At 52.8% G+C, this 26,528-nt stretch overlaps 1 protein-coding gene across 1 annotated transcript in view; it reads left to right on the forward strand.

Annotated features, from left to right (window-relative positions):
• LOC141161741 (bile salt export pump-like) overlaps positions 1-25,002 on the forward strand; it is a 137,451-nt gene extending 112,449 nt beyond the window's left edge. Inside the window, exon 28 of the mRNA XM_073647000.1 lies at positions 22,998-25,002. Within this exon, the coding sequence (XP_073503101.1) occupies positions 22,998-23,198 (201 nt within the window). The 3' untranslated portion in view covers positions 23,199-25,002. The remainder of the gene's footprint in view (positions 1-22,997) is intronic.
• The last annotated feature ends 1,526 nt before the right edge of the window (positions 25,003-26,528 follow it).

The raw sequence follows: 26,528 nt of genomic DNA on the forward strand, positions 1-26,528 counted from the left end.
GACAGGCAGTGGACTCTGTGCTCAGAAAGGCAGTGGACACTGTGCTCAGAAAGGCAGTGGACTCTGTGCTCAGATAGGCAGTGGACTCTGTGCTCAGATAGGCAGTGGATTCTGTGCTCAGACAGGCAGTGGACTCTGTGCTCAGATAGGCAGTGGACTCTGTGCTCAGATAGGCAGTGGACTCTGTGCTCAAATAGGCAGTGGACTCTGTGCTCAGATAGACAGTGGACTCTGTGCTCAGACAGGCAGTGGACTCTGTGCTCTGATCGGCAGTGGACTCTGTGCTCAGATAGGCAGTGGACTCTGTGCTCAGATAGGTAGTGGACTCTGTGCTCAGATAGGCAGTGGACTCTGCTCAGATAGGCAGTGGGCTCTGTGCTCAGACAGGCAGTGGACTCTGTGCTCAGATAGGCAGTGGTTTTGTGCTCTGATCAGTAGTGGACTCTGTGCTCAGACAGGCTGTGGACTCTGTGCTCAGATAGGCAGTGGACTCTGTGCTCAGATAGGCAGTGGGCTCTGTGCTCAGACAGGCAGTGGACTCTGTGCTCTGATCGGCAGTGGACTCTGTGCTCAGATAGGCAGTGGACTCTGTGCTCAGATAGGTAGTGGACTCTGTGCTCAGACAGGCAATGGACACTGTGCTCAGACAGGCTGTGGACTCTGTGCTCAGACAGGCAGTGGACTCTGTGCTCAGACAGGCAGTGGACTCTGTGTTCAGACAGGCAATGGACACTGTGCTCAGACAAGCAGTGGACTCTGTGCTCAGATAGGCAGTGGACTCTGTGCTCAGAAAGGCAGTGGACTCTGTGCTCAGATAGGCAGTGGACTCTGTGCTCAGATAGGCAGTGGGCTCTGTGCTCAGATAGGCAGTGGACTCTGTGCTCAGATAGGCAGTGGACTCTGTGCTCAGATAGGCAGTGGACTCTGTGCTCAGATAGGCAGTGGACTCTGTGCTCTGATCGGCAGTGGACTCTGTGCTCAGATAGGCAGTGGACTCTGTGCTCAGATAGGCAGTGGTCTTGTGCTCAGACAGGCAGTGGACTCTGTGCTCTGATCGGCAGTGGACTCTGTGCTCAGACAGGCAGTGGACTCTGTGCTCAGATAGGCAGTGGGCTCTGTGCTCAGATAAGCAGTGGGCTCTGTGCTCAGATAGGCAGTGGACTCTGTGCTCAGACAGGCAGTGGACTCTGTGCTCAGACAGGCAATGGACACTGTGCTCAGACAGGCAGTGGACTCTGTGCTCAGATAGGCAGTGGACTCTGTGCTCAGACAGGCAGTGGACTCTGTGCTCAGACAGGCAATGGACACTGTGCTCAGACAGGCAGTGGACTCTGTGCTCAGATAGGCAGTGGACTCTGTGCTCAGATAGGCAGTGAACTCTGTGCTCAGATAGCCAGTGGACTCTGTGCTCAGATAGGCAATGGACTCTGTGCTCAGATAGGCAATGGACTCTGTGCTCAGATAGGCAGTGGACTCTGTGCTCAGATAGGCAGTGGACTCTGTGCTCAGACAGGCAGTGGACTCTGTGCACAGATAGGCAGTGGACTCTGTGCTCAGATAGGCAGTGGACTCTGTGCTCAGATAGGCAGAGAACTCTGTGCTCAGATAGCCAGTGGACTCTGTGCTCAGATAGCCAGTGGACTCTGTGCTCAGAAAGGCAGTGGACTCTGTGCTCAGATAGGCAGTGGACTCTGTGCTCAGATAGGCAGTGGATTCTGTGCTCAGACAGGCAGTGGACTCTGTGCTCAGATAGGCAGTGGACTCTGTGCTCAGATAGGCAGTGGACTCTGTGCTCAAATAGGCAGTGGACTCTGTGCTCAGATAGACAGTGGACTCTGTGCTCAGACAGGCAGTGGACTCTGTGCTCTGATCGGCAGTGGACTCTGTGCTCAGATAGGCAGTGGACTCTGTGCTCAGATAGGTAGTGGACTCTGTGCTCAGATAGGCAGTGGACTCTGCTCAGATAGGCAGTGGGCTCTGTGCTCAGACAGGCAGTGGACTCTGTGCTCAGATAGGCAGTGGTTTTGTGCTCTGATCAGTAGTGGACTCTGTGCTCAGACAGGCTGTGGACTCTGTGCTCAGATAGGCAGTGGACTCTGTGCTCAGATAGGCAGTGGGCTCTGTGCTCAGACAGGCAGTGGACTCTGTGCTCTGATCGGCAGTGGACTCTGTGCTCAGATAGGCAGTGGACTCTGTGCTCAGATAGGTAGTGGACTCTGTGCTCAGACAGGCAATGGACACTGTGCTCAGACAGGCTGTGGACTCTGTGCTCAGACAGGCAGTGGACTCTGTGCTCAGACAGGCAGTGGACTCTGTGTTCAGACAGGCAATGGACACTGTGCTCAGACAAGCAGTGGACTCTGTGCTCAGATAGGCAGTGGACTCTGTGCTCAGAAAGGCAGTGGACTCTGTGCTCAGATAGGCAGTGGACTCTGTGCTCAGATAGGCAGTGGGCTCTGTGCTCAGATAGGCAGTGGACTCTGTGCTCAGATAGGCAGTGGACTCTGTGCTCAGATAGGCAGTGGACTCTGTGCTCAGATAGGCAGTGGACTCTGTGCTCTGATCGGCAGTGGACTCTGTGCTCAGATAGGCAGTGGACTCTGTGCTCAGATAGGCAGTGGTCTTGTGCTCAGACAGGCAGTGGACTCTGTGCTCTGATCGGCAGTGGACTCTGTGCTCAGACAGGCAGTGGACTCTGTGCTCAGATAGGCAGTGGGCTCTGTGCTCAGATAAGCAGTGGGCTCTGTGCTCAGATAGGCAGTGGACTCTGTGCTCAGACAGGCAGTGGACTCTGTGCTCAGACAGGCAATGGACACTGTGCTCAGACAGGCAGTGGACTCTGTGCTCAGATAGGCAGTGGACTCTGTGCTCAGACAGGCAGTGGACTCTGTGCTCAGACAGGCAATGGACACTGTGCTCAGACAGGCAGTGGACTCTGTGCTCAGATAGGCAGTGGACTCTGTGCTCAGATAGGCAGTGAACTCTGTGCTCAGATAGCCAGTGGACTCTGTGCTCAGATAGGCAATGGACTCTGTGCTCAGATAGGCAATGGACTCTGTGCTCAGATAGGCAGTGGACTCTGTGCTCAGATAGGCAGTGGACTCTGTGCTCAGACAGGCAGTGGACTCTGTGCACAGATAGGCAGTGGACTCTGTGCTCAGATAGGCAGTGGACTCTGTGCTCAGATAGGCAGAGAACTCTGTGCTCAGATAGCCAGTGGACTCTGTGCTCAGATAGCCAGTGGACTCTGTGCTCAGAAAGGCAGTGGACTCTGTGCTCAAATAGGGAGTGGACTCTGTGCTCAGATAGGCAGTGGGCTCTGTGCTCAGACAGGCAGTGGACTCTGTGCTCTGATCGGCAGTGGACTCTGTGCTCAGATAGGCAGTGGACTCTGTGCTCAGATAGGCAGTGGTCTTGTGCTCAGATAGGCAGTGGGCTCTGTGCTCAGACAGGCAGTTGACTCTGTGCTCAGACAGGCAGTGGACTCTGTGCTGAGACAGGCAGTGGACTCTGTGCTGAGATAGGCAGTGGGCTCTGTGCTCAGATAGGCAGTGGGCTCTGTGCTCAGATAGGCAGTGGACTCTGTGCTCTGATCGGCAGTGGACTCTGTGCTCTGATCAGCAGTGGACTCTGTGCTCAGATAGGCAGTGGACTCTGTGCTCAGACAGGCAGTGGGCTCTGTGCTCAGATCGGCAGTGGGCTCTGTGCTCAGATCGGCAGTGGACTCTGTGCTCAGATAGGCAATGGACTTTGTGCTCAGATAGCCATTGGACTCTATGCTGAGATAGGCAGTGGATTTTGTGCTCAGATAGGCAGTGGATTTTGTGCTCAGATCGGCAGTGGACTCTTTGCTCAGATAGCCATTGGACTCTGTATTCAGATAGGCAGTGGACTCTGTGCTCAGATAGGTAGTGGACTTTGTGTTCAGATCGGCAGTGGGCTCTGTGCTCATATCAACAGTGGACTCTGTGCTCAGATAAGCAGTGGACTCTGTTACGCTCGCGCCCAGACTGACTGGCGTGAGCGTGATTAGTGATCCCACTGTACCATGAACCAGGAGTGCCTGGAGGGGCGAACTAAGTATTAACCCGATGCGACCAAGGTCGCACGGCGGCTCAATCGACTCCATGAACCAAGGAGGAACCGAGCAGAGGGACCATGGGACCATGTGCTACTCCAGGTCAGACCCCGTTCACAGCTGTTGACCCACACCGTGGAATGCAGGAACATGCAGGTTAGACTTGCATTCAGGCAGGTGGGTATTGGCAGGCACGGCTGGTATGCAGACAGGTGGGTACTGGCAAGCACGGCTGGTATGCAGACAGGTGGGCACTGGCAAGAACGGCTGGTGTGCAGACAGGTGGGTACTGGCAAGCACGGCTAGAGTGCAGACAGGGAGATACTGGCAAGCACGGCTGGAGTGAAGACAGGGAGATACTGGCAAGCACGGCTGGTGTGCAGTCAGGGAGGTACTAGCAGGTTGGAGCGCAGGCTGGATAGGGTCCAGTACAGACTGGGAGACAGGAACAGAGCCGCAGATGCGGTAGACAAGCAGAGTAAAGCAAAACCGCCAGAGCGGAGGACAAAGCAGAGCAGTGTGGAACCGCCGGTGCGGAGGGCAAGGCAGAGCAGAGCGGAACCGCTGGAGCGGTGGACAAGGCAGAGCAGAGAGGAACCGCCGGAGCGGTGGTCAAGGCAGAGCAGACAGGAACCTCTGGAGCGGTGGTCAAGGCAGAGCAGAGCGGAACCGCCAGAGCGGTGGACAAGGCAGAGCAGAGCGAAACCGCAGGTGCGGTGGACAATGCAGAGCAGAGCGAAACCGCAGGTGCGGTGGGCAAGGCAGAGCAGAGCGAAACCGCAGGTGTGGTGGACAAGGCAGAGCAGAGCGAAACCGCAGGTGCGGTGGACAAGGCAGAGCAGAGCGAAACCGCAGGTGCGGTGGACAAGGCAGAGCAGAGCGAAACTGCAGGTGTGGTGGACAAGGCAGAGCAGAGTGGAACTGCCAGAGCGGTGGACAAGGCAGAGCAGAGGGAAACCGCTGGCGCGGTGAGCAAGCAGAGGGAAACCGCTGGCGCGGTGAGCAAGCAGAGCCGAACAGGGCTGAAGGTGCAGTCAGAGAGGACAGGACTCTGTTCACATGGAACAGACTGGAAAATACAGGAAGATGGCTAGAAAACAGGAGGTAGATACGGAGGAAGGGAAAAGGGACAAGCAGAACCAGATACACACAAGTTACTTACTATGAAGTAGCGAGTGGACACAAAACTCACAAACAGAAGTACAGAGACAGTGAGTTGGAGTTAGGTGCAGGTTCAGACACTGCAAGAAAAGGGAAAGTACGGACATAGAGACAAACAGGTAACAGGCTAGGACACAGTTCAGACAGGAACTTATACTGCAACGAAATACAAGAACGAGCCTGGGTATACAGCCCCCAGGGTGGCAGAAACAGACAAGAAGTCACAGGTAACAGGCCTGGGTATACAGCCCCCAGAGTGGCGGAAACAGACTAGAAGTAAGAGATTAAAGGTCTGGGTATACAGCCCCCAGAGTGGCGGAAACAGACTAGAAGTTAGAGATAACAGGCCTGGGTATGCAGCCCCCACGGTGGCAGAAACAGACTAGAAGTCACAGGTAACAGGTCTGGGTATGCAGCCCCCAGAGTGGCGGAAACAGACTATAAGTCAGAGATAACACGTCCTGGTATGCAGCCCCCAGAGTGGCGGAAACAGACAAGATACAGGACAGGACCTGGCAATTCAGTTGCAAAGACAAACTGAGTGAAGGTGTTTCTCAGGCACCTCCTTCTGGGTGGAGGGGGTTTAAATATCCCGTGACTCACAGCAATAGGCTGGGGACGCATTAGGAGCGCGCCCACAGCAGCTATAAGAATCAGGAAGTAACCAGGCTGCCACCCTAAGCAATCAGACAAGAGACATGCACACAGCATGAACTGGAGCAAGATTTGCAGGCTGGACTGATGGGTAAGATTGCGGTCTTGCATTGTGGGAGGTGGTGCACTATGCAAGCACACCGCCATGGATGTTACAGTACCCCCCCCTTTACGCCCCCTCTTCTTCAAGCCTGCAAGGGTCTTCTGCAGAGAATTTGGAGGCCAATCCTTCTCTTCAAGAGGATTACCTCTTCTGTCCACTAGAGGAAACAAAACTGGTCTCATCATCTTGGTGACTAGGATGTTTCCTCCTATCAAGCCATCCTCAGCAACAGATGAACTAGGTGAAGTACCAGGAACAGCACACAGAAAAGTCTCTCTCCATTTGTTATCAGGTAGCACCCTGGTGGATTCAGGAGACAACTGGAGGTCCTCTGCCTGGTTGGAGGGGTGCAGAGATTCGGGGGTAACCACCGCCTTGATGTACACTTTGCCAAGCTTACTGGATGAAGTGGGTGGCGTACCAGGTACAGGGTGTAGGAAAGTCTCTCTCCATTTGTTATCAGGTAGCACCCCGGAGGATTCAGGAAACAACTGGAGGTCCTCCGCCTGGTTGGAGGGGTGCTGAGACTCGGGGGTAAACACCACCTTGATGGATGTAAGACCAGATTTATTAGAGACGGAGGGTCCTTGCTTTAGGACCATCTTCAGTCTGGTTTCAGAGATGACATGTCTGTAAGGCGGAACGGTACCTGAAGCCAGATCATTGGTACAATCGTCGAGACTGTGTGGGGACATCGCCTCCGCTTCTCTTCCCTCGGAGACTTCAGTGTGGTACCCCTGAGGGTTCAGTCGCCACAGGGGTACTGCACCTCAGATGAGGTGTGGTGTCTCCTCTTCCAGGTAAGGATGGAGCATCTCACAGGACCCCACTTCACCACTCAACACTACACCACTCCTGTCCTGTAGGGGGTCTAAATGCACCAGGGTGCTGCCCCGGCCCGGGATAGAGGAGATGGAGGGAACCAGAGATATGGGGAACCAAGTAGTGGGTGAGGGTGGAGGATGCACTTACAGGGAGCACATACAGTAGCATATATAATCTACGGCCATCTTAAATTCAAGGTCTTTGGTTGTGGTCTTCTGTCAGGGTCCAGCAAGAGTCTACAGCTGGCTGAAGATACACGGTCCTCATACTCTGGCCTTGAGATGAGGAGCGGGCAGAGTTAACCAGTGTCTCTACCCGGTCAGAGTCCTGTCCTAAGAAGGCCTTGGAGGAGAGCAGAGGAGATAGGCTCCACAGGCAAAAGGATCCCAGGGGGATACGGACCGAGCCGAGTCGCCACCTGTATTCTTTACTCTGGCTTAGCCTGAGGGATTCCTGCTGCAAGAGGGGTGACCGGCTCCCGATATCTGACTGTGTACTTAACGTCACTGTTGGAAAAGCCCGGCGGCTTAGTGGATCCTAGGGAGGAACACAAGCGGGAAGAGAAGGAGAAGGAGAAGAACACACTCACGGGGTCTTGACAGGTGCTCCTGATCTACCTGGGAAGTGCTGAACCCCCTTCCCGGTGGACGCAGTACACCGTGTGTAGCAGAGAGAAGCTTTGTGGCTGAAAGTTCATCTAACATGAGTAAAGTACCTGGATGACTTCATTCACCGCTTCCGCTTATTTATTCCTGCGCGGCACTGCACCCACCATTCTTCCACACAGTTCATCACTCACTGCCCTGAGGCCTACTCCACCTGTGGGGAGTAGTACCAACCGAGCTGCCAGATCATCAGCCTCAGAGGATTGTCGCAGCGCTGGTGACCTTCACCAGAAACCACAGGTGGCGTAGTCGAACAACCACTCATCCAGAAAGCCCAATTTTTATGTGACAGCCCTGGGCACGGAACGGGTCTAGGCCACGACTGCATCCCCCCACAACATCCGCAAGGCCTGGCTCCGAGTATCCCCCATTTGCTCAGGGAGGGCGTCGCAACTTGGAGTAGTCGGCAGCATTGCGTGCCCGCAGCAGCTGAAGGAGATAATCCCCATTGCCGACGAGTACTGTGCGCCTTTCACAAAAGACTGTCGTTACACACTCAATGTGGCACCCGCCCAAGAAGAACGGACGCCATTATGTGCAAAAACAACAGCAACCCAAGACCTCCCATCGTGGGCCTGGCTCCCCAATGGCGTCAAAAGTGCAGACCGCCACCTCCAGCAGAGACTGTCCACATAGTAGTGTCCGTCAAGACGGATGGGATGTCCCAAGGAGTGCCCGTCAGCCAGCCGCCCTGGAGCCACCCCAAAAGAAGGAGGAGAAACAGACCGCACCCAGCAGCAAAGATGGACGCAGCCAAAGAGAAGCTGTCTGTCGCTGGCCCACCAGCTGCTACCCCCCTCACTATGGAGGGAATCTACTTGACCGCGGAGGAGGCTGACTTCCTCCGTGGTGAAACGCCGGATCTGACCCTGAGGGTCGAAGAGGCCCAACGACTGGCCGCCGCAGAATGGAGAAAGGAGGTGCTGCAAAAGATCCAGGCCCGCCGCCAGGGCCCGTCGCACCTGACCAAAGAGGCCCCAGCCCAGGCGGAGGAAGCCGAGGAGGCCCTGTGCAGCCCAAGTATGGGTAAGGCTGAAACCCCTACCCCGGGCGCGAGACACACCGAAGCCCTCCTTGATCTCATGCCGTCACTCCCGTCCCCGGGCGCCATCGTTTGGGAGCAACTCCTGGCTCCGGAGGCCGAGGCCCAAGCCACCGCCACTCCCGGAAGTCTGCTAAGCCTCCCGACTCCCGGTCCAGTAAAGCCTGCGTTCTCCGGGGTGTACACCTGCCCCAACCCGGACAGGGCCGCACCAATACAGGGCCCGCAGCAACCCCCGCTATTGCCGCTGCCCGCGCTACCGGTCACTTGCCCGGCGGCAGAAGAGTTTGCCTGGGATAACTGGGGGGGGCGACCTGATGGGCTTCCCCCGGGAAACCAAGTCCGTAGCGTGGAGGCGGGAGGAGACCTGCCGTAAGGAGCTCCTCCAGCTCGAGAAGGAGCGGCGGGAGAAGAGGGTCCGCTGTGAGCGTCTGGAGGTGCGCGCCAAGGCTGCCAAGTCCCAGGCCCGTCAGGCGGAGGCCACCCATCCAAGCCCCTGGGAAGAAGGCGTTATCGTGTGCTTCCACCAGGAGACAGGATGGGGCTTCATCTGCAGCCCACAGTTTAACCGGGACGTATTCGTCAACCGGCGAGACATCGAACCGCGGCTGGAGCAGGGCCACCCTGGCCGGAACCTATATTCGCCACCATGGGGAGCGTGGGTGGTATGCCCTGGATGTCCACAGGGTATTCAAGGAGGATGCCCCCACTCACCTACCCACAGAGGACCGTTAGGCTCCGTCGGGAAAGATGAGCCATTTCCCCGGTGGGGATACCACTTTTGAGCAACCCTGGGAGATGCATCTCCCAGTTAATGGAACTGTTGTTTATTTGTTCCAGTTTTTGCTACACCCGGATCCAACAAACGTTTGTCCCTGCGGACGCTAAGCATGTGACAGACTAACTTTGTATATAGTTTGCACCTATTTAGGTGCTCCCTATTGGTTTTATGCAAAACTGCTTCTACCTCTGACCTCAGAAGTAAAACCTGTCTGGGCGTGGCTCTACTGGAGGTCCAACTCAGGATCTTCATGCCCTGCAGCCACCCCAGGGCCTACGTTGAGGGTTTTGGGCAGGTCCCTCATGCTGCTGAACTGACGCTTTCTACAGAATTTTCTACAAGAATAATGTCTCTTTAATGTTTTATATATATTTATACTACATATATATCTTGCAATGTTAAAAGTGTCCAAACCTCCCATAAATGGAAGATTGTTTTACTGTTTACAAAAACTTTTGAAAAATTTGAATGTCTGTACCAACACCTTACTCTATTGCAACCCGCGGACGTGCTGTCTTTCACCGGGGGGGAATGTGGCGCCCCTGACGGTTCAGTCGCCACAGGGGTACTGCACCTCAGATGAGGTGTGGTATCTCCTCTTCCAGGTAAGGATGGAGCATCTCACAGGACCCCACTTCACCACTCAACACTACACCACTCTTGTCCTGCAGGGGGTCTAAATGCACCAGGGTGCTGCCCCGGCCCGGGATAGAGGAGATGGGGGGAACCAGAGATAGGGGGAACCAAGTAGTGGGTGAGGGTGGAGGACGCACTTACAGGGAGCACATACAGTAGCATATATAATCTACGGCCATCTTAAGTTCAAGGTCTTTGGTTGTGGTCTTCTGTCAGGGTCCAGCAAGAGTCTGCAGCTGGCTGAAGATACACGGTCCTCGTACTCTGGCCTTGAGACGAGGAGCGGGTCAGAGTTAACCAGTGTCCCTACCCGGTCAGAGTCCTGTCCTAAGAAGGCCTTGGAGGGGAGCAGAGGAGATAGGCTCCACAGGCAAAAGGATCCCAGGGGGATACGGACGGAGCCGAGTCACCACCTGTATTCTTTACTCTGGCTTAGCCATAGGGATTCCTGCTGCAAGAGGGGTGACCGGCCCCCGATATCTGACTGTGTACTTCACGTCACTGTTGGAAAAGCCCGGCTGCTTAGTGGATCCCAGGGAGGAACACAAGCGGGAAGAGAAGGAGAAGGAGAGGAACACACTGACGGGGTCTTGACAGGTGCTCCTGATCTACCTGGGAAGTGCTGAACCCCCTTCCCGGTGGCTGCAGTACGCCATGTGTAGCAGAGAGAAGCTTTGAAAGTTCATCTAACGTGAGTAAAGTACCTGGATGACTTCATTCACCGCCTCCGCTTATTTATTCCTGCGCGGCACTGCACCCACCATTCCTCCACAAAGTTCATCACTCACGGCCCTGAGGCCTACTACGCCTGTGGGGAGTAGTACTAACCGAGCTGCCAGATCATCAGCCTCAGAGGACTGTCGCAGCGCTGGTGGCCTTCACCAGAAACCACAGGTGGCGTAGTCGAACAACCACTCATCCAGAAAGCCCAATTTTTATGTGACAGCCCTGGACACGGAACGGGTGTAGGCCACGACTGCATCCCCCCCACAACATCCGCAAGGCCCGGCTTCGAGTATCCCCCATTTGCTCAGGGAGGGTGTCGCATCAGCGCACAGCAAGTCAGCGACTAGCAGATCTGGTGAAGAAGAAGAAGAAACTGCTGACTGTCCTGAAGATATCGGGACTGGTCACCCCTTGTACCTTAGCAGTCCCCCAGGATACACCATGCAGGATCTCCAGACCTGAGCGGGCACTAGATCTCTCGGCTCTGGACGACCTGTGGGTAAGCCAGTCAGCACCTGGAATGTGAACTTCTTCATGTGTAATGCTCCAATCTGGAGCTTAATTTGTACAGACATATTTTGGCTGTTTCTGAGCAGGGCTCGTCCTTCTGCTGACAATGCCCAAACCGGCTTCTGGAGTTGTCGGACGGGAATCAGACACCAACTCTTCAAGGCTTTAAGCCCGAAACTTCTGGTTAATCCGAGGCCTTCACTTGCCACGGAGACAGTCATGGTCATCTGTGGAGAGGAAACACTAACGCCAAGGGCAGCCTCTCCTACAGGCCTAATGTCTTGGGATTCTCCAACCTTCGCTGGACAAAGACCATCAGGGGGTCCCAAACCACCGCAGCGGGACCGCAATCCGATTTTGTGACTGAGTTCTGGCCTCTGCTTTGCCTGACGAGCATAGTCATCCTTCATGGATTCTGTGCGGAAAGCTGCCTCTACAGGCTGGGGAACAGGAGGTCTTTGGGAGGACAGAACCTGGCGTGACAGTTTACCTCTACGCCTTGCACGTCTGGACTGCCTCTTGAGGTTGGGAAGAGAAGTATTCTGTGGAGCATAGTCATCCTGTGTGGGTTCTGGATGGGCAGCAGTCTCTTTGGGCTGGAGAACTGGTAGGATACCTACACAAATTACCCATCGGGGCTGCTCCAGGATATTGGGAAGGGAAGCTTTACCAGAGGATTCAGGATTAGGGTCATCGAAGACCATTAGAAAGGCCACCAGGAAGGCCTCCAGGTCAAAGATAATAGGATCCCATGCTTCCAATAGGGGGGTGATCCATTTCAAGGCATCACCCGCTAGGTAGGACATCATGAATGCTACTTTAACCCGATCAGTAGGAAAATAGTGAGCATAGAACTTGAAATGCAGCATGCATTGCTCCACAAATGCACGGCTTCGTTTTAGCTCCCCATAGTACCGTGGTGGATCCACAGGAACAAGTGCTGATAGATCCATTTGGGCTGGTGCGTAAATTGCATGGGCCATAGCTTGAGAAAAAAAATTTTCTTGGTGCACGTATTCGCCAGACAAGGATTCAAAATGTCTCTGAGAGCGAAAGGCCGTGGGGCTCAACGGGAACCGTGGCCTGAGCAAACTGTTACGCTCGCACTCGCACTGACTGGCGTGAGCGTGATTAGTGATCCCACTGTACCATGAACCGAGGAGTGCCTGGAGGGGCGTAACTAAGTATCAACCCGATCCGACCAAGTTCGCAGGGCGGCTCAGTCGACTCCGTGAACCAAGGAGGAACCGAGCAGAGGTACCAGGTGCTACTCCAGGTCAGACCCCGGTCACAGCTGTTGACCCACACCGTGGAATGCAGGAACAGGCAGGTTAGACTGGCATACAGGCAGGTGGGTATTGACAGGCACGGCTGGTATGCCGACAGGTGGGTACTGGCAAGCACGGCTGGAATGCAGACAGGTGGGCACTGGCAAGCACGGCTGGTATGCAGACAGATGGGCACTCGCAAGCGCGGCTGGTATGCAGACAGGTGAGTAGTGGCAAGCACGGCTGGAGTGAAGACAGGGAGATACTGGCAAGCACGGCTGGAATGCAGACAGGGAGGTACTAGCAGGTTGGAGTGCAGGCTGGATAGGGTCCAGTACAGATTGGGAGACAGGAACAGAGTCGCAGATGCGGTAGACAAGCAGAGTAAAGCGAAAATGCCGGAGCGGAGGACAAGTCAGGGCAGAGAGGAACCGGCGATGCGGTGGGCAAGGCAGAGCAGAGCGGAACCGCCGGAGCAGGGGACAAGGCAGAGCAGAGAGGAACCGCCGGAGCGGAGGTCAAGGCAGAGCAGAGAGGAACCGTCGGAGCGGTGATCAAGGCAGAGCAGAGCGGAACCGCTGGAGCGGTGGACAAGGCAGAGCAGAGCGAAACCGCAGGTGCGGTGGACAAGGCAGAGCAGAGCGAAACCGCAGGTGCGATGGACAAGGCAGAGCAGAGCGAAACCGTAGGTGCGGTGGACAAGGCAGAGCAGAGTGAAACCGTTGGCGCGGTGAGCAAGCAGAGCCGAACAGGGCTGAAGGTGCAGGCAGAGAGGACAGGACTCTGTTCAAATGGAACAGACTGGAAAATACAAGAAGATGGCTAGAACACAGGAGGTACATATGGAGGAAGGAAAAAGGGACAAGCATAACCAGATACACACAAGGTACTTACTATGAAGTAGCGAGTGGACACAAAACTCACAAACAGAAGTACAGAGACAACGAGTTGGAGTTAGGTGCAGGTTCAAACACTGCAAGAAAAGGGAAAGTACGGACATAGAGACAAACAGGTAACAGGCTAGGACACAGTTCAGACAGGAACTTATACTGCAATGAGATACAAGAACGAGCCTGGGTATACAGCCCCCAGGGTGGCAGAAACAGACTAGAAGTCACAGGTAACAGGCCTGGGTATACAGCCCCCAGAGTGGCGGAAACAGACTAGAAGTCAGAGATAACAGGTCTGGGTATGCAGCCCCCAGAGTGGCGGAAACAGACTAGAAGTTAGAGATAACAGGCCTGGGTATGCAGCCCCCAGGGTGGCAGAAACAGACTAGAAGTCAAAGGTAACACGTCTGGGTATGCAGCCCCCAGAGTGGCAGAAACAGACTAGAAGCCAGAGATAACAGGTCTGGGTATTGAGCCCCCAGAGTGGCGGAAACAGACAAGATAAAGGACAGGACCTAGCAATTCAGTTGCAAAGACAAACTGAGTGAAGGTGTTGCTCAGGCACCTCCTTCTGGGTGGAGGGGGTTTAAATATCCCGTGACTCACAGCAATAGGCTGGGGACGCATTATGAGCGTGCCCACAGCAGCTATAAGAATCAGGAAGTAACCGGGCCACCGCCTTTAGCAATCAGACAAGAGACATGCACACAGCATGAGCTGGAGCAAGATTTGCAGGCTGGACTGAGGGGTAAGATTGCGGTCTTGCATAGTGGGAGGTGGTGCACTATGCAAGCACACCGCCAGGGATGTTACAGGGATGTGCTCAGATCAGAATTGGACTCTGTGATCAGACTGTTAGTGGACTTTGTGCTCAGATAAACAGTGGACTCTGTGCTCAGATCAGAATTGGACTCTGAACTCTCATATGCAGTGGTTTTTGTGCTCAGATCGGTCGTGGACTCTGTGCTCTGTGCTCAGATAGCCAGTGGATTCAGTGCTCAGATAGGCAGTGGACTCTGTTCTCAGATCAGCACTGAACTCTGTGCTCAGATAGCCAGTGAACTCTGTGCTCAGATAGCCAGTGGACTCTGTGCTCAGATAGCCAGTGGACTCTGTGCTCAGATAGCCAGTGGACTCTGTTCTCAGATCGGCAGTGGACTCTGTGCTCAGATAGTGAGTGGACTCTGTGCTCAGATAGCCAGTGAACTCTGTGCTCAGATAGCCAGTGAACTCTGTGCTCACATAGCCAGTGGACTCTGTGCTCAGATAGCCAGTGGACTCTGTGCTCAGATCAGAATTGGACTCTGAACTCTCATATGCAGTGGTTTCCGTGCTCAGTTCGGCTGTGGACTCTGTGTTCAGATCGGCGGTGGACTCTGTGCTCTGATCGGCAGTGGACTCTGTGCTCTGATCGGCAGTGGACTCTGTGCTCAGATTGGCAGTGGACTCTGTGCTCAGATCGGCAGTGGACTCTGTGCTCAGATAGGCAGTGGACTATGTGCTCAGATCAGCAGTGAAGTCTGTCCTTAGATCGGCAGTGGACTCTGTTGTCAGATAGCCAGTGGACTCTGTGCTCTGATAGCCAGTGGACTCTGTGATCAGACTGTTGGTGGACTTTCTGCTCAGATAAACAGTGGACTCTGTGCTCAGATCAGAATTGGACTCTGAAATCTCATATGCAGTAGTTTCTGTGCTCAGTTCGTCAGTGGACTCTGTGTTCTGATCGGCAGTGGACTCTGTGTTAAGATCGGCAGTGGACTCTGTGCTCTGATAGGCAGTGGACTCTGTGCTCAGATCGGCAGTGGACTCTGTGCGCAGATCGGCAGTGGACTCTGTGCTCAGATAGCCAGTGGACTCTGTGCTCAGGTCAGAATTGGACTCTGAACTCTCATATGCAGTGGTTTCTGTGCTCAGTTCGGCTGTGGACTCTGTGTTCAGATCGGCGGTGGACTCTGTGCTCTGATCGGCAGTGGACTCTGTGCTCTGATCGGCAGTGGACTCTGTGCTCAGATTGGCAGTGGACTCTGTGCTCAGATCGGCAGTGGACTCTGTGCTCAGATAGGCAGTGGACTGTGTGCTCAGATCAGCAGTGAAGTCTGTCCTTAGATCGGCAGTGGACTCTGTTGTCAGATAGCCAGTGGACTCTGTGCTCTGATAGCCAGTGGACTCTGTGATCAGACTGTTGGTGGACTTTCTGCTCAGATAAACAGTGGACTCTGTGCTCAGATCAGAATTGGACTCTGAACTCTCATATGCAGTAGTTTCTGTGCTCAGTTCGTCAGTGGACTCTGTGTTCTGATCGGCAGTGGACTCTGTGTTAATATCGGCAGTGGACTCTGTGCTTTGATCGGCAGTGGACTCTGTGCTCAGATCGGCAGTGGACTCTGTGCTCAGATCGGCAGTGGACTCTGTGCTCAGATAGCCAGTGGACTCTGTGCTCAGGTCAGAATTGGACTCTGAACTCTCATATGCAGTGGTTTCTGTGCTCAGTTCGGCTGTGGACTCTGTGTTCAGATCGGCGGTGGACTCTGTGCTCTGATCGGCAGTGGACTCTGCTCTGATTGGCAGTGGACTCTGTGCTCCGATCGGCAGTGGACTCTGTGCTCAGATCAGCAGTGAAGTCTGTCCTTAGATCGGCAGTGGACTCTGTGGTCAGATAGCCAGTGGACTCTGTGCTCTGACAGCCAGTGGACTCTGTGATCAGACTGTTAGTGGACTTTGTGCTCAGATAAACAGTGGACTCTGTGCTCAGATCAGAATTGGACTCTGAACTCTCATATGCAGTAGTTTCAGTGCTAAGTTCATCAGTGGACTCTGTGTTCTGATCGGCAGTGGACTCTGTGTTCAGATCGGCAGTGGACTCTGTGCTCTGATCGGCAGTGGACTCTGTGCTCAGTTCGGCAGTGGACTCTGTGCTCAGATAGGCAGTGGACTCTGTGCTCAGATCGGCAGTGGACTCTGTGCTCAGATAGCCAGTGGACTCTGTGCTCAGATAGCCAGTGAACTCTGTGCTCAGATAGCCAGTGAACTCTGTGCTCACATAGCCAGTGGACTCTGTGGTCAGATAGCCAGTGGACTCTGTGCTCAGATCAGAATTGGACTCTGAACTCTCATATGCAGTGGTTTCCGTGCTCAGTTCGGCTGTGGACTCTGTGCTCTCATCGGCAGTGGACTCTGTGCTCTGATCGGCAGTGGACTCTGTGGTCAGATTGGCAGTGGACTCTGTGCTCAGATCGGCAGTGGACTCTGTGCTCAGATAGGCAGTGGACTCTGTGATCAGATCAGCAGTGAACTCTGTCCTTAGATCGGCAGTGGACTCTGTTGTCAGATAGCCAGTGGACTCTGTGCTCTGATAGCCAGTGGACTCTGTGATCAGACTGTTGGTGGACTTTCTGCTCAGATAAACAGTGGACTCTGTGCTCAGATCAGAATTGGACTCTGAACTCTCATATGCAGTAGTTTCTGTGCTCAGTTCGTCAGTGGACTCTGTGTTCTGATCGGCAGTGGACTCTGTGCTCTGATCGGCAGTGGACTCTGTGCTCAGATCAGCAGTGGACTCTGTGCTCAGATCGGCAGTGGACTCTGTGCTCAGATAGCCAGTGGACTCTGTGCTCAGGTCAGAATTGGACTCTGAACTCTCATATGCAGTGGTATCTGTGCTCAGTTCGGCTGTGGACTCTGTGTTCAGATCGACGGTGGACTCTGTGCTCTGATCGGCAGTGGACTCTGTGCTCCGATCGGCAGTGGACTTTGTGCTCAGATCAGCAGTGAAGTCTGTCCTTAGATCGGCAGTGGACTCTGTGGTCAGATAGCCAGTGGACTCTGTGCTCTGACAGCCAGTGGACTCTGTGATCAGACTGTTAGTGGACTTTGTGCTCAGATAAACAGTGGACTCTGTGCTCAGATCAGAATTGGACTCTGAACTCTCATATGCAGTAGTTTCAGTGCTAAGTTCATCAGTGGACTCTGTGTTCTGATCGGCAGTGGACTCTGTGTTCAGATCGGCAGTGGACTCTGTGCTCTGATCGGCAGTGGACTCTGTGCTCAGTTCGGCAGTGGACTCTGTGCTCAGATAGGCAGTGGACTCTGTGCTCAGATCGGCAGTGGACTCTGTGCTCAGATAGCCAGTGGACTCTGTGCTCAGATAGCCAGTGAACTCTGTGCTCACATAGCCAGTGAACTCTGTGCTCACATAGCCAGTGGACTCTGGTCAGATAGCCAGTGGACTCTGTGCTCAGATCAGAATTGGACTCTGAACTCTCATATGCAGTGGTTTCCGTGCTCAGTTCGGCTGTGGACTCTGTGTTCAGATCGGCGCTGGACTCTGTGCTCTGATCGGCAGTGGACTCTGTGCTCTGATCGGCAGTGGACTCTGTGGTCAGATTGGCAGTGGACTCTGTGCTTAGATAGGCAGTGGACTCTGTGATCAGATCAGCAGTGAACTCTGTCCTTAGATCGGCAGTGGACTCTGTTGTCAGATAGCCAGTGGACTCTGTGCTCTGATAGCCAGTGGACTCTGTGATCAGACTGTTGGTGGACTTTCTGCTCAGATAAACAGTGGACTCTGTGCTCAGATCAGAATTGGACTCTGAACTCTCATATGCAGGAGTTTCTGTGCTCAGTTCTTCAGTGGACTCTGTGTTCTGATCGGCAGTGGACTCTGTGTTAAGATCGGCAGTGGACTCTGTGCTCTGATCGGCAGTGGACTCTGTGCTCAGATCGGCAGTGAACTCTGTGCTCAGATCGGCAGTGGACTCTGTGCTCAGATAGCCAGTGGACTCTGTGCTCAGGTCAGAATTGGACTCTGAACTCTCATATGCAGTGGTTTCTGTGCTCAGTTCGGCTGTGGACTCTGTGTTCTGATCGGCAGTGGACTCTGTGTTAAGATCGGCAGTGGACTCTGTGCTCTGATCGGCAGTGGACTCTGTGCTCAGATCGGCAGTGGACTCTGTGCTCAGATCGGCAGTGGACTCTGTGCTCAGATAGCCAGTGGACTCTGTGCTCAGGTCAGAATTGGACTCTGAACTCTCATATGCAGTGGTATCTGTGCTCAGTTCGGCTGTGGACTCTGTGTTCAGATCGGCGGTGGACTCTGTGCTCTGATCGGCAGTGGACTCTGTGCTCCGATCGGCAGTGGACTCTGTGCTCAGATCAGCAGTGAAGTCTGTCCTTAGATCGGCAGTGGACTCTGTTGTCAGATAGCCAGTGGACTCTGTGCTCTGACAGCCAGTGGACTCTGTGATCAGACTGTTAGTGGACTTTGTGCTCAGATAAACAGTGGACTCTGTGCTCAGATCAGAATTGGACTCTTCACTCTCATATGCAGTAGTTTCAGTGCTAAGTTCATCAGTGGACTCTGTGTTCTGATCGGCAGTGGACTCTGTGTTCAGATCGGCAGTGGACTCTGTGCTCTGATCGGCAGTGGACTCTGTGCTCAATTCGGCAGTGGACTCTGTGCTCAGATAGGCAGTGGACTCTGTGCTCAGATCGGCAGTGGACTCTGTGCTCAGATAGCCAGTGGACTCTGTGCTCAGATAGCCAGTGAACTCTGTGCTCAGATAGCCAGTGAACTCTGTGCTCACATAGCCAGTGGACTCTGGTCAGATAGCCAGTGGACTCTGTGCTCAGATCAGAATTGGACTCTGAACTCTCATATGCAGTGGTTTCCGTGCTCAGTTCGGCTGTGGACTCTGTGTTCAGATCGGCGCTGGACTCTGTGCTCTGATCGGCAGTGGACTCTGTGCTCTGATCGGCAGTGGACTCTGTGGTCAGATTGGCAGTGGACTCTGTGCTCAGATCGGCAGTGGACTCTGTGCTTAGATAGGCAGTGTACTCTGTGATCAGATCAGCAGTGAACTCTGTCCTTAGATCGGCAGTGGACTCTGTTGTCAGATAGCCAGTGGACTCTGTGCTCTGATAGCCAGTGGACTCTGTGATCAGACTGTTGGTGGACTTTCTGCTCAGATAAACAGTGGACTCTGTGCTCAGATCAGAATTGGACTCTGAACTCTCATATGCAGGAGTTTCTGTGCTCAGTTCTTCAGTGGACTCTGTGTTCTGATCGGCAGTGGACTCTGTGTTAAGATCGGCAGTGGACTCTGTGCTCTGATCGGCAGTGGACTCTGTGCTCAGATCGGCAGTGAACTCTGTGCTCAGATCGGCAGTGGACTCTGTGCTCAGATAGCCAGTGGACTCTGTGCTCAGGTCAGAATTGGACGCTGAACTCTCATATGCAGTGGTTTCTGTGCTCAGTTCGGCTGTGGACTCTGTGTTCAGATCGGCTGTGGACTCTGTGCTCTGATCGGCAGTGGACTCTGTGCTCAGATAGGCAGTGGACTCTGTGATCAGATCAGCAGTGAACTCTGTCCTTAGATCGGCAGTGGACTCTGTTGTCAGATAGCCAGTGGACTCTGTGCTCTGATAGCCAGTGGACTCTGTGATCAGACTGTTGGTGGACTTTCTGCTCAGATAAACAGTGGACTCTGTGCTCAGATCAGAATTGGACTCTGAACTCTCATATGCAGTAGTTTCTGTGCTCAGTTCGTCAGTGGACTCTGTGTTCTGATCGGCAGTGGACTCTGTGCTCTGATCGGCAGTGGACTCTGTGCTCAGATCAGCAGTGGACTCTGTGCTCAGATCGGCAGTGGACTCTGTGCTCAGATAGCCAGTGGACTCTGTGCTCAGGTCAGAATTGGACTCTGAACTCTCATATGCAGTGGTATCTGTGCTCAGTTCGGCTGTGGACTCTGTGTTCAGATCGACGGTGGACTCTGTGCTCTGATCGGCAGTGGACTCTGTGCTCCGATCGGCAGTGGACTCTGTGCTCAGATCAGCAGTGAAGTCTGTCCTTAGATCGGCAGTGGACTCTGTGGTCAGATAGCCAGTGGACTCTGTGCTCTGACAGCCAGTGGACTCTGTGATCAGACTGTTAGTGGACTTTGTGCTCAGACAAACAGTGGACTCTGTGCTCAGATCAGAATTGGACTCTGAACTCTCATATGCAGTAGTTTCAGTGCTAAGTTCATCAGTGGACTCTGTGTTCTGATCGGCAGTGGACTCTGTGTTCAGATCGGCAGTGGACTCTGTGCTCTGATCGGCAGTGGACTCTGTGCTCAGTTCGGCAGTGGACTCTGTGCTCAGATAGGCAGTGGACTCTGTGCTCAGATCGGCAGTGGACTCTGTGCTCAGATAGCCAGTGGACTCTGTGCTCAGATAGCCAGTGAACTCTGTGCTCAGATAGCCAGTGAACTCTGTGCTCACATAGCCAGTGGACTCTGGTCAGATAGCCAGTGGACTCTGTGCTCAGATCAGAATTGGACTCTGAACTCTCATATGCAGTGGTTTTCGTGCTCAGTTCGGCTGTGGACTCTGTGTTCAGATCGGCGCTGGACTCTGTGCTCTGATCGGCAGTGGACTCTGTGCTCTGATCGGCAGTGGACTCTGTGGTCAGATAGGCAGTGGACTCTGTGCTTAGATAGGCAGTGGACTCTGTGATCAGATCAGCAGTGAACTCTGTCCTTAGATCGGCAGTGGACTCTGTTGTCAGATAGCCAGTGGACTCTGTGCTCTGATAGCCAGTGGACTCTGTGATCAGACTGTTGGTGGACTTTCTGCTCAGATAAACAGTGGACTCTGTGCTCAGATCAGAATTGGACTCTGAACTCTCATATGCAGGAGTTTCTGTGCTCAGTTCTTCAGTGGACTCTGTGTTCTGATCGGCAGTGGACTCTGTGTTAAGATCGGCAGTGGACTCTGTGCTCTGATCGGCAGTGGACTCTGTGCTCAGATCGGCAGTGGACTCTGTGCTCAGATCGGCAGTGGACTCTGTGCTCAGATAGCCAGTGGACTCTGTGCTCAGGTCAGAATTGGACTCTGAACTCTCATATGCAGTGGTATCTGTGCTCAGTTCGGCTGTGGACTCTGTGTTCAGATCGGCGGTGGACTCTGTGCTCTGATCGGCAGTGGACTCTGTGCTCCGATCGGCAGTGGACTCTGTGCTCAGATCAGCAGTGAAGTCTGTCCTTAGATCGGCAGTGGACTCTGTTGTCAGATAGCCAGTGGACTCTGTGCTCTGACAGCCAGTGGACTCTGTGATCAGACTGTTAGTGGACTTTGTGCTCAGATAAACAGTGGACTCTGTGCTCAGATCAGAATTGGACTCTTCACTCTCATATGCAGTAGTTTCAGTGCTAAGTTCATCAGTGGACTCTGTGTTCTGATCGGCAGTGGACTCTGTGTTCAGATCGGCAGTGGACTCTGTGCTCTGATCGGCAGTGGACTCTGTGCTCAATTCGGCAGTGGACTCTGTGCTCAGATAGGCAGTGGACTCTGTGCTCAGATCGGCAGTGGACTCTGTGCTCAGATAGCCAGTGGACTCTGCTCAGATAGCCAGTGAACTCTGTGCTCAGATAGCCAGTGAACTCTGTGCTCACATAGCCAGTGGACTCTGGTCAGATAGCCAGTGGACTCTGTGCTCAGATCAGAATTGGACTCTGAACTCTCATATGCAGTGGTTTCCGTGCTCAGTTCGGCTGTGGACTCTGTGTTCAGATCGGCGCTGGACTCTGTGCTCTGATCGGCAGTGGACTCTGTGCTCTGATCGGCAGTGGACTCTGTGGTCAGATTGGCAGTGGACTCTGTGCTCAGATCGGCAGTGGACTCTGTGCTTAGATAGGCAGTGGACTCTGTGATCAGATCAGCAGTGAACTCTGTCCTTAGATCGGCAGTGGACTCTGTTGTCAGATAGCCAGTGGACTCTGTGCTCTGATAGCCAGTGGACTCTGTGATCAGACTGTTGGTGGACTTTCTGCTCAGATAAACAGTGGACTCTGTGCTCAGATCAGAATTGGACTCTGAACTCTCATATGCAGGAGTTTCTGTGCGGCAGTGGACTCTGTGTTAAGATCGGCAGTGGACTCTGTGCTCTGATCGGCAGTGGACTCTGTGCTCAGATCGGCAGTGAACTCTGTGCTCAGATCGGCAGTGGACTCTGTGCTCAGATAGCCAGTGGACTCTGTGCTCAGGTCAGAATTGGACGCTGAACTCTCATATGCAGTGGTTTCTGTGCTCAGTTCGGCTGTGGACTCTGTGTTCAGATCGGCTGTGGACTCTGTGCTCTGATCGGCAGTGGACTCTGTGCTCAGATCGGCAGTGGACTCTGTGCTCAGATCAGCAGTGAAGTCTGTCCTTAGATAGCCAGTGGACTCTGTGCTCTGATAGCTAGTGGACTCTGTGATCAGACTGTTAGTGGACTTTGTGCTCAGATAAACAGTGGACTCTGTGCTCAGGTCAGAATTGGACTCTGAACTCTCATATGCAGTAGTTTCTGTGCTAAGTTCATCAGTGGACTCTGTTCTGATCGGCAGTGGACTCTGTGTTCAGATCGGCAGTGGACTCTGTGCTCTGATCGGCAGTGGACTCTGTGCTCAATTCGGCAGTGGACTCTGTGCTCAGATAGGCAGTGGACTCTGTGCTCAGATAGGCAGTGGACTCTGTGCTCAAATCGGCAGTGGACTCTGTGCTCAGATCGGCAGTGGACTCTGTGCTCAGATCGGCAGTGTAGTCTGTCCTTAGATCGGCAGTGGACTCTAAATTGTTGTACAGACCACAGGTCCAATTACACTTTTCTTCAACATGTGTTTTTTGCTTTATTTTCTAGACTGTACAGCAAGCGCTGGATGAAGCCAGACAAGGTCGTACCTGTATTGCCATCGCTCATCGATTATCCACCATTCAAAACTGTGACATAATCGCTGTGATGGCACAAGGCGCTATCATCGAACAGGGAAATCATGAGCAACTTATGTCTCGGAAAGGAGCCTATTATAAACTGGTCACTACAGGCGCACCAATAAGCTAGATACCACCAGCTGCACTTCCAGCTTGTACCTTAAAAGGGGTTGTCCACTTTATCTTTATTTTAACAAATATTTTTGGGACATGACATTGTGGCACTTACTAGTATAGAAGTATTACAGATTTTCTTCCTTCCTCACAGACTTCACAGCTCTCCTTTTCTCAAAACGACTGCTGATGGAGGAGCACGAGACCAGACCCATCCATCAGCCTCCCCATGTTCAGCGTTTTGTAATTGGAAAAGGCTGATGGATGGGTCTGGTCACGTAACCCTTCATCAGCAGCTATTTTTGAGAACACTAGCACTTAGTAATGTAGGAGGAAGGCTACACTAACGAAGCTGCGCTAAACCTTTAGTACTTATTATTATTAGGGCAAATCTTACAAAATTTGTTTTGGCAAGATTTGCTCGAATCAGCCAACAAACTGGACTCGGTCTGGATCGAAAGTGGCCGTATTGCCATGAAAAGATCTTTATTATACTCTATTATAATTATTATAAAGCATAACAAATGCATGGGACAATAGGGGTTAAAAATAATAAACATTATCACCTGTCCTTACTTGGCCTTCTCAGTTGCTCCCCGGTCCTCCGAGCCGGTGTTGGGATCTTCCGGTGCTCCCTTTCAGTGCATGCGGTTACAGGTGCAATGACACATGTCACTGATATAAATGACATGCGTCGCCCCACACGTGACTGTGAGGTCCTCTGCCCCAGAATATTTAGTGACCCGTGTGGAAGACCGTGAGGCTGCGGCGGAGGTGGCATAAGGAGCCAGGTGAGGGCTTAGGACAGATGAGTATTATGTGTTCTTTTTTTATCCCTTCCCGGCCCTCAAAATAATCTCTAGGGTTCGTGCAAATTGAATTCGGAGCAAATTTGATTTGTTACAGATGGATTAGCTCAGGGATGTAAAACATATACACGCGGAGGGCCAAAATTAAAAACTTGGACAAAGTTACGGGCCAACCAACATAGAGTATAATGGGCTTCACATAGTCCTCCATACAGAATAATGGGCCCCACATAGTCCTCCATAAAAAATAATGGTCCTCACATAGTCCTCCATACAGTATAATGGGCCCCACACAGTCTTCCATACAGAATAATGGGCCCCAGATAGTCCTCCGCACAGAATAATGGGCCTCACATAGCCCTCCATACAGAATAAAGGGCCCCACATAGTCCTCCATACAGAATAATGGGCCCCACATAGTCCTCCATACAGAATAATGGCCCCACATTGTCCTTCATACAGAATAATGGGCCCCACATAGTCCTCCATACAGAATAATGGGCCCCACATAGTCCTCCATACAGTATAATGGCCCCACATAGTCCTCCGCACAGAATAATGGGCCCCACATAGCCCTCCATACGGAATAATGGGCCCCACATAGTCCTCCATACAGAATAATGGCCCCACATAGTCCTCCGCACAGAATAATGGGCTCCACATCGTCCTCCATACAGTATAATGGCCCCACATAGTCCTCCACACAGAACAATGGCCTCACATAGCCCTCCATATAGAATAATGGGCCCCACATAGTCCTCCATACAAAATAATGGGCCCCACATAGTCCTCCATACAGAATAATGGGCCCCACATAGTCCTCCATACAGAATAATGGGTCCCACATAGTCCTCCGTGCAGAATAATGGCCCCACATTGTCCTCCATACAGAATAATGGGCCCCACATAGTCCTCCATACAAAATAATGGCCCCCACATAGTCCTCCATACAGTATAATGGGCCCCACATAGTCCTCCGCACAGAATAATGGGCCTCACATAGCCCTCCATACAGAACAATGGGCCCCACATAGTCCTCCGCGCAGAATAATGGGCCCTACATAGTCCTCCATACAGTATAATGGGCACCACATAGTCCTCCATACAGAATAATGGGCCCCACATAGTCCTCCATACAGAATAATGGGCCCCACATAGTCCTCCATACAGAATAATGGGCCCCACATAGTCCTCCGTACAGAATAATGGCCCCACATTGTCCTCCATACAGAATAACGGGTCCCACATAGTCCTCCATACAGAATAATGGCCCCCACATAGTCCTCCATACAGTATAATGGGCCCCACATAGTCCTCCGCACAGAATAATGGGCCTCACATAGTACTCCATACAGAATAACGGGCCCCACATAGTCCTCCATACAGAATAATGGCCCCCACATAGTCCTCCACACAGTATAATGGGCCCCACATAGTCCTCCGCACAGAATAATGGGCCTCACATAGTCCTCCATACAGTATAATGGGCACCACATAGTCCTCCATACAGTATAATGGGCACCACATAGTCCTCCATACAGTATAATAGCCCCACATACTCCTCCATACAGTATGATGGGCCCCACATAGTCCCCCATACAGTATAATGGCCTTACATAGTGCTCCATACAGAATAATGGGCCCCACATACTCCTCCATACAGTATAATGGCCCCACATAGTCCTCCATACAGAATAATGTGCTCCACATAGTCCTCCATACAGAATAATGGGCCCCACATAGTTCTCCATACAGTACAATGGCCCCACATAGTCCTCTATACAGAATAATGGCCCCACATAGTCCTCCATACAGTATAATGGGCACCACATAGTCCTCCATACAGATTAATGGGCCCCACATAGTCCTCCATACAGAATAATGGGCCCCACATAGTCCTCCGTACAGAATAATGGCCCCACATTGTCCTCCATACAGAATAACGGGTCCCACATAGTCCTCCATACAGAATAATGGCCCCCACATAGTCCTCCATACAGTATAATGGGCCCCACATAGTCCTCCGCACAGAATAATGGGCCTCACATAGCCCTCCATACAGAATAACGGGCCCCACATAGTCCTCCATACAGAATAATGGCCCCCACATAGTCCTCCACACAGTATAATGGGCCCCACATAGTCCTCCGCACAGAATAATGGGCCTCACATAGTCCTCCATACAGTATAATGGGCACCACATAGTCCTCCATACAGTATAATGGGCACCACATAGTCCTCCATACAGTATAATAGCCCCACATACTCCTCCATACAGTATGATGGGCCCCACATAGTCCCCCATACAGTATAATGGCCTTACATAGTGCTCCATACAGAATAATGGGCCCCACATACTCCTCCATACAGTATAATGGCCCCACATAGTCCTCCATACAGAATAATGTGCTCCACATAGTCCTCCATACAGAATAATGGGCCCCACATAGTTCTCCATACAGTACAATGGCCCCACATAGTCCTCCATACAGAATAATGGTCCCCACATAGTCCTCCATACAGAATAATGAGCCCCA

This window comes from Phyllobates terribilis, unplaced genomic scaffold (assembly GCF_046119375.1).
Source record: "Phyllobates terribilis strain yellow unplaced genomic scaffold, ASM4611937v1 Scaffold_9__5_contigs__length_417890890, whole genome shotgun sequence".
NCBI classification, from domain to species: domain Eukaryota; kingdom Metazoa; phylum Chordata; class Amphibia; order Anura; family Dendrobatidae; genus Phyllobates; species Phyllobates terribilis.